This window comes from Crassostrea angulata, unplaced genomic scaffold (genome assembly GCF_025612915.1).
Source record: "Crassostrea angulata isolate pt1a10 unplaced genomic scaffold, ASM2561291v2 HiC_scaffold_151, whole genome shotgun sequence".
NCBI lineage: Eukaryota > Metazoa > Mollusca > Bivalvia > Ostreida > Ostreidae > Magallana > Magallana angulata.
In genome coordinates, this window is record NW_026441706.1 from 366 (window position 1) to 8,399 (window position 8,034).

The 8,034-nt window shown below is 35.3% G+C and overlaps 1 protein-coding gene across 1 annotated transcript; it reads left to right on the top strand.

Annotated features, from left to right (window-relative positions):
* Window positions 1-1,407: 1,407 nt before the first annotated feature.
* On the top strand, window positions 1,408-3,852 carry LOC128169588 (developmentally-regulated GTP-binding protein 1-like; the record flags this gene model as incomplete). Its single annotated transcript, XM_052835701.1, is given in 5 exon segments — window positions 1,408-1,593; window positions 1,809-1,921; window positions 2,246-2,368; window positions 3,051-3,146; window positions 3,377-3,852. Coding segments are annotated over 5 exon segments (525 nt in total), but the record flags the coding sequence as incomplete, so codon positions are not given.
* Window positions 3,853-8,034: the final 4,182 nt, after the last annotated feature.

Consider the following 8,034-nt stretch of genomic DNA (forward strand, 5'->3'; position numbering starts at 1 on the left):
GTTTTAAACAATGCCTTCGTCCGGTAATCGGGGTCACCTGTGTCACGCTTTGTACTCGCCCGAGGATATTACCATAACCATGGATGCGACATGTTTAATTGTCGCCATTTAACTTATGAACTGTTATTGTTTGATTAAAATGTCATGAAAATTGTTTAATTTGTGTTTAAAAAAGTCATTTATTGATTGAATTAAAATTCTATTAATCGTAGTATGATTAGATCGTTCGTACGCCTATTCATTTTAAAACGTAATTGAAATGAAATATTTGATAATTTGAGTTCTGTTTACGATAGTTATTAAGACCGCTTGGGATGTTCAGGGTATCGACATTAATTTTATAGCGTGTGTTCAATAAACAGTGTAATAATAATTTATGCCAAACATGGCGTGGATGAGTGTTCACGCTACTTGTAAAAATCGCTTGGGTGCAATTAACTCTATATATAGAAAGATGGATACGTAAAATTAGCTTGGGTAAGTTCTGTCAATGAAAAAATAGCTTGGACAATTATCAATAAGGGAATATATACAGATTTTCACCCATTTTCAATCATCAAATGTTGAGCAGCTTCAAACATGTCAACACCACCGGCCAAGAGAGCGAGAGTTACTATCACCGCTAGCTTCAAGAAAAAGATTTGTCAGCTTAAAGTGGAACACCGACTTTCTTCTCTTCGCTTTGTTATGCGAATGTAATTAAAATATCGGTTTAATATTATAATAGTTATTCTTATGTAGATGTACATGTACATGTGTTGCATTGAAGAATGTAGTGCTAAGTTTCCTGTGGAAAAAACATACCTTAAATAATGTTTTTAACAATATTTTGTTTTGTTAATTTAAAAAAAATCTAAACTTTTTTTGTAGTGCTTATGGCTATCAAAATAAAATATTTAATTGTATAATTAATTTATGAGTTATGTTTCCATAAATATTAAAGGTAAATACCACAATTCAGATATCCGGACGCTTCACCTATCCGTACGATTTGGCCTGGGGACAAAAGTGTCCGGATAAGTGAGGCTCCACTGTAATTGATATGAGGTAGTTCAGGTGATATTGGGAAAAGTTCAACATCGCTTCATGATTACCATTATGCTGTAGTACATGTATACTTAGAAAGACCTGTTTATTCGATTATGTTTTTACTTACATCAAGGATATAAAAATTGTACGAGCTATGAGTAAGTAAGAAATGCAGACATAAGAAAAGCATCGTCCTAAAATTTAATTATCATTGGAGGAACATACGGAATTAAAATACAATTCCATGAAAAACACTTGGTATCCACTGCTCTGTTGGTAAAAGCTGTAATTTATTGAATATAGGTACCAGTAATTTTAAAGACTCAAACTTACTAATGGTTTCTATTTCATGTTGGTTTAAATTTCCATTTTGTGAAGGTTCCTCAATCTGAGCTAGATATTGACTTGGTGAAGACAATTCTTGGGGAGTACAAGATGCACAATGCTGACATTGTCCTCCGCTCCGACTGTACGGCGGAGGAACTGATCGATGTGGTGGAGGGGAACCGTGTCTACATCCCGTGTATATACATCCTAAACAAGATCGACCAGATCTCTATAGAGGTAAGAAATCAAGAAGAGTTTAGCTCAGCTCATTTTTGAGAGCTATGAGAGTCTTAAAAGTTAACTCCCTTTTGCAAGATTTGGGGAAGCAAAACCACAACTAATTTTGCTCATTATGTAACAGAATGTACTGTCACTCTGAAGGGTATTTTAAAAAGTAATGATATGTACTGTACATAAGGTCAGCCTGTAATGATTTTCCTCAATGTTCACAGGAACTGGACATTATCTACAAAGTCCCTCACTGTGTGCCTATCTCGGCCCATCACAAGTGGAACTTTGACGATTTACTGGAGAAGATGTGGGAATACCTGGGACTCGTCAGAATGTGAGTCCATCATGCCCATGATTAGTAAATCCTGCTCTTCTAGAGTTTTGGTGCTCGCTGAATTTGACAATAAGACACTGTATTTACTTTTACCTTGCGCTTCAAGAGCTTTCAGTGTATTCTTGATGTCATTTTATGATCTTACTAAATCATCCATTTGTAGAGTTTTCAGCAACTTTGCAAAAATCATATTTTCCGATAAAGTTAAATTAGAAAATTTGTAATGTCACAGTTTCATTCATAATAATCATGTATAATATTAGTCTAATACATAATGTGACAATATCTCAATACACCTGAGCCATTTTTAACTTCATTTGACAGTTACACCAAGCCCAAAGGTCAGCTGCCGGACTACACATCACCTGTAGTGGTCAAGATAGACAAGTGTACAGTGGAGGACTTCTGTAACAAGCTGCACAGAGCCATCATCAAGGAGTTCAAATAGTCAGTAATAGTCACTGTAGATATAGAATGCACAATAGTCAGTAATAGTCACTGTAGTCATAGATCGCACAATATTCAGTTAAAGTCAGTGTAGGCAGAGAATATTCACAATAGCCAGTTAGTGTAGTTTAGTTAGTTAGTAGTGGTTGGTGTAGTCATTACCCAGTAATAGTCATTGTAGTCTAGTCAGTCAGTATTAGTTGATGTAGTCAGTTATTATTCATTAATAGTCACTGTAGTCATAAAAATTTTCATAGTCAATTAAGTCAATGTTATTATAAATAGTCAGTTATTATTAATGTAGCCATAAAGTCAGTAATAGTCATTGTAGTCAAATAGTCACTGTAGTCAAAAAGAATTTACTTTGTCAGAGTATTCAACTTTTCTGTGTAGTCAAAGTATTCAATATTCATTATTATAAAGAATTGAAATAATATTATTAAAGAATTAAAAATTTCATTAATGTCAAAATAATGAAATTATATTGATTTTAAAGAAATTACATAGACAGTTCTTTCCAAGTATTTGAATTTTCATTGCATGTAATATCAACGTGTTTATTATTTATTAAGAAAGATTCTTTTTAGCATTTTAAAAGTTACACAAGTGAAAAAACAACTCATTTAAAGCCAACACTAATTGGTTTGTTTCGTGAAACAGATTTTATGTTTTGTTGTTTCAGTGGCCTAGTCTGGGGGTCCTCGGTCAAGCACCAGCCACAGAAAGTAGGGAAAGAGCACACGCTTCATGACGAGGACGTGGTACAAGTTGTCAAGAAGTAGGTGCTATCATCGCAAAAATTAAAAAAAAGAATAATTCAAATTAAAATTGTCACAGTATTAATACATGTGCTTTTACATTTATTTAAATATTATGTTAAAAAGATATTTTTAATGTTTTTGTATCAATTTAACCATCTAATTACATCAAAAAATGAAAAAAGTATTTATTTGTTTTACAGATGTTTATACACATATTCATAAACTTTCTCTTGTTTTTTTTTTTCAGAGTGTGATCGTAAGCAACCTGTGACATATTTATCTGATGTTTGAAATTACTTCATTACCAACCCTGAACTTATCACATTGACACAGTACATTTGCAAAGATAAAGTGATTAATTTTTTCTGATTACCAAAACTGATACCCTATAAAGATTATTGTTATGAATGAAAAAGGGAAAATTTTGACTCAGCTATGAAATCAGAGGCCAGATTGTGGAGTTACTGGTGCAGTGTATTTGTTTTGACGCTGTGTCTAGGTGATGACTAAAAAGATATGGATGCCATGTTATTAACGGACACCAAACACTCAACATTCTGGGAATTTCATGTTTGTGAACAGAACAAACCAATCCATGTATTAAAACTTTAAAGCTTTTGACCTCTGTATGCAATTATTCATGAACCGTCTCTGGTGCATTTGTCTTTCACATTGTATCTCTTGGCAATTACTGGTATACAATTGAATAAAGAGAAAAATTAACATGATGGTGTACATTCTCTGTGTGGTGTACAATATCTGTGTGGTGTACATTATCTGTGTTTGTTCATTTATGTATGGTTTGATACCGGTATATGGAACAAACCAGTTGTTATTTATATTTTGTAAATCTAGCTTCGTACAGGAGGAATTTGTTCTTTTTATATTAGAGATTTCCTGGTTCACAGTATCTACCAAGGAAAATTTCACAATCAAGCCCTTAATAGTGAACTCATTTAAGGTGATTCTTCGATTCTATCATCTCTTATTCTACAGTCAAGATACTGGTGGTTGCATTATGAGTTTGTTTACCAGTGAATGAAGTACAAACCGAACACAGTACATGTACCAGAAAAGTGTTTCTTAAAACAAACACTGGGTTTGCTCGGTTCTAATTTTTGGTTTGCCTTGCCCAGTCATCTCTTTAGTTCTTGGATTTTCTTTGGGTATCTTTGATGCTTGTGGGGGGGATAAGATATACCACATTATATGTATACCATTGGTTGTCCATATCATTGTTCTGTGTACCGTTTGTTGTATATACCACATCATCTGTTTACCATTTGCCCTATATATACCACTTGTTCTGTATACCATTTGTTGTATTCACTACAGGATGTGTATACCATTCACTGTCTGAAGATACCACAGGTTCTGTGTACCATTTGTTGTATTCACTACAGGATGTGTATACCATTTGTTGTATTCACTACAGGATGTGTATACCATTTGCTGTATGAAGATACCATAGGTTCTGTTTACCATTTGTTGTATATACCACAGGTTCTGTATACCAATGGCAGTATGGTAAAAAATGGTTATAGTGAAAACGCTTATAATGATTTGACGCTTACAGCAAAGAAATTTTCATTCCTTCTGACTTATAACATGTTGTAAACTTGACAAGCATAACGAATTACGCTTATAATGAAGCAATATCGCCCATCCCTGTATACACTACAGGTTTATACAGCCTGTGGCATACAATACCTGTAGTATATACAACCACTGCTATACAGGATCTTTGGAACAAACACTCACTGGTATATATAACCAATGGTTGTAAATACCATAGGATTGTGTATACAAGTGGTTGCATATACAATAGGTTGTGCATACCAGTGGGTTTACATAGGTTCTATATTCCAGTGTTTGTATATACCACAGGTTCTATATACCATTAGTTGTATATACCACAGGTTCTAAATACCATTAGTTGTATATACCACAGGTTGAGTACACCAGTGGTTTTATATACCATGGTTTCTGTATACATTCGGCTATCTATACCACAAGTTCTGTACACCAGTGGCTGTATATACCACAGGTTGTATATACCATTAGTAGCATATACCACAGGTTGTGTACACCAGTAGTTGTATATACCATGGGTTCTGTACACCAGTGGTTGTATATACCACAGGTTGTATAAACCATTAGGTATATATACCACAGGTTCTGTACACCAGTGGTTGTATATACCACAGGTTCTGTACACCAGTGGTACCATAAGTTGTATATACAACAGGTTGAGTACACCAGTGGTTGTATATACCACAGGTTGTATAAACCATTAGGTATATATACCACAGGTTCTGTACACCAGTGGTTGTATATACCACAGGTTCTGTACACCAGTGGTTGTATATACCACAGGTTGTATAAACCATTAGGTGTATATACCACAGGTTGTATAAACCATTAAGTGTATATACCACAGGTTCTGTACACCAGTGGTTGTATATACCACAGGTTGTATAAACCATTAGGTGTATATACCACAGGTTCTGTACACCAGTGGTTGTATATACCACAGGTTGTATAAACCATTAGGTGTATATACCACAGGTTCTGTACACCAGTGGCTGTATATACCACAGGTTGTATATACCATTAGGTGCATATACCACAGGTTCTGTATACCAGTGATTGTATATACTACAGGTTGTATATACCATTAGATGTATAACAGGTTGAGTACAACAGTAGTTGTATATACCTGAGGTTGTGTATAGCATTGATTGTATATACCACAGGTTCTGTACACCAGTGGTTGTATATACCACAGGTTGTATATACCATTAGTTGTATGTATAACAGGTTGTGTACACCAGTGATTGTATATACCACAGGTTGTATATACCATTAGTTGTATATACCACAGGTTCTGTACACCAGTGGTTGTATATACCACAGGTTGTATATACCATTAGTTGTATATACAACAGGTTGTGTACACCAGTGGTTGTATATACCTGAGGTTGTGTATAGCATTGATTGTATATACCACAGGTTCTGTACACCAGTGGTTGTATATACCACAGGTTGTATATACCATTAGTTGTATGTATAACAGGTTGTGTACACCAGTGATTGTATATACCTGAGGTTTTGTATAGTATTGATAGTATATACCATGGGTTCTGTATATAGCACAGGTTCTGTATACCATTGGTTGTATACCACAGGTTCTATAAACCAATGGTAGTGTATACAACAGTTTCTGTACACCTGTGCTTTTATATACCACAGGTTCTGTATACCATTGGTTGTATATATTACATGGTCTATATACCAGTGGTTGTATATACAACAGGTTCTGTACACCAGTGATTGTATATACCACAGGTCCTGTGTACCATTGCTTGTATAACCAAAGGTTCTGTACACCAGTGGTTGTATATACAACAAGTTTTGTGTACCAGTGGTCGTATATACCACATGTTCTGTATACCACATATACTATATATACCATATACCAGTTATGTACTCCTCTTAATCTGTACACATGGATGTATACAATTTTGCCTATTCGTGGAGGGGGTGGGGGGGGGGTAGTTGTATGTTCTGACATCACAAGGGTCGTTGTGCTTGGGTTATTGTAACCAAAGTGGAGAATCGTGATTATTTATCAGCATTTATTTTGTGTAAGCTTATGGCTGTTTTGATACAGTTATGCCTTTACACGCTAAATTAGTTTATTAGAATATTAGATTGTGGTATGATAGCTGTTGGTAGAAGAATTTATCGGATTTAGGGGTTAAGAAAACAATTAACTTGGTCCACCACCAGCAAACACTGACGTAGTCTGCTCAGCGCAACACAGAAATGTTTCCACCGAAATTATTCATGACATGTAAATTAAACTGTTATTGAGAGCACGACTCCGGGCTTTTATGGAATTATGGCCGATTTTCTATTATACTCGGGAAATAAAGTGCATAAATTGATATGGTCAGTTATTGTAGGGGATTTAAAAATTCCGTCGATATTCATAACTAATTAAACATTAAATGTTGGTGATACGACCCGCCCTGAAGTATACACCTGTCAGGTGATTAGGTGGGTCCCATAGTACTGAGTAGCGGGAGGGAGAGAGGAAAGGGCCGACACTCTGTCCCCGATAGTTCTGCACTCACCACCTAGTTCTATGTAACGGTTACCAATACACTGGGGACTCGCTTCTGATGTAGGAATTACCTTCTTAGAATCAGTAAGTCGTAAAAACTACAAAGAACTTTTGGAAAATTTTAAAATATCTTAGCTTTATCCTTATATTTGGCTTGAGTGGGAAACCCATGTAGGCTCAGAGAATAAAACATCAGCATCTATATACACAACCAAAAGATAAATGCTCTAATCTTAGACGAGGAAGAGAAAAAAGAGCTTTCTTTTTTTAAGAAAGATCTCATTTTTGAACAGAAAAAGCCCGTATAGACGATTTCGATATTTAAGAGAAAATAAAACTGAAATGACCGCATGTATGAATAAAAAGGGGAGATGGTACACCGGAGGGGACTGGGAATATTCATTTGTCAACTTATTTCTTGTGATTACTGGGATTTAATATTCGAATCTTTCGGTAATTGATCCAAGACACCCGCCTGTAAATAAAGAGAATTCATATTAAAATAAACATTTTTTTGGTTGTTCATGGAACGTTGTATATAGAGATTACGACACAAACTACGTATTAAATAATCCGGTTCTGTTGATAAACTGACTTTGTTTACCATTAGATTGGTGTGTTGGTGATTCTAACCCAGCGGATAAAATAATCGTAGGTAGAGTGTGGGGGTCTGTTGATAGCTGAGGGAGGGGGGGGGGGCGGGGTCTGATACAGGTATACTGCGGAAATCCTCGTACGTACCTTTCTTTTGGATAGGGGGTTTCCAGTGCTGTAAT